This window comes from Corvus brachyrhynchos, unplaced genomic scaffold, assembly GCF_000691975.1.
Source record: "Corvus brachyrhynchos isolate BGI_N302 unplaced genomic scaffold, ASM69197v1 scaffold875, whole genome shotgun sequence".
NCBI classification, from domain to species: Eukaryota; Metazoa; Chordata; class Aves; order Passeriformes; family Corvidae; genus Corvus; species Corvus brachyrhynchos.
The window spans coordinates 116,002-116,363 of record NW_008238107.1 but is presented as its reverse complement, the minus strand read 5'-3'; the positions used below and the strand labels follow the sequence as shown (position 1 = coordinate 116,363).

The 362-nt window shown below is 66.0% G+C and overlaps 1 protein-coding gene across 1 annotated transcript in view; it reads right to left on the bottom strand.

The window, feature by feature from the left end:
- Positions 1–6: 6 nt before the first annotated feature.
- Positions 7–362, bottom strand: part of LOC103614961 (keratin, type II cytoskeletal 8-like) — a 6,082-nt gene continuing 5,726 nt past the window's right edge. Inside the window, exon 8 of the mRNA XM_017733384.1 lies at positions 7–358. Within this exon, the coding sequence (XP_017588873.1) occupies positions 260–358 (99 nt within the window). The 3' untranslated portion in view covers positions 7–259. The remainder of the gene's footprint in view (positions 359–362) is intronic.

Here is a 362-nt window from a genome sequence, read left to right as displayed (position 1 = left end):
AGGAAAGGGGGGCCTCGGCTGGGCTGGACATGGGGTGCCCTCTCAGAGAAGGGGGTTCACCTGGTCGGGACTTAGGGGGACACCCTGGGAGGGCGGGGAACATGGAGGGTCCCCCTGGGAAAGGAGGGGTTCGGCTTTGAGGCCCGGGGGGCCTCAGCAGGTCAGGATATGGGGTCTGCCCAGGAAAGAGGGGGGCTCAGCTCAGCCGGCCAAGCCAAGGAGGGACCCCTGGGAATGGGGGCCCCCCAGGAAAGGGGGTTCAGCTTTCCAGGACGTCGGAGGACTCGGATACGAGTTTCCCATCACGGGTCTCGATCTTCTTGATGACGATGGCACGGGATTTGGGGGGGGCCGTGCCCTCG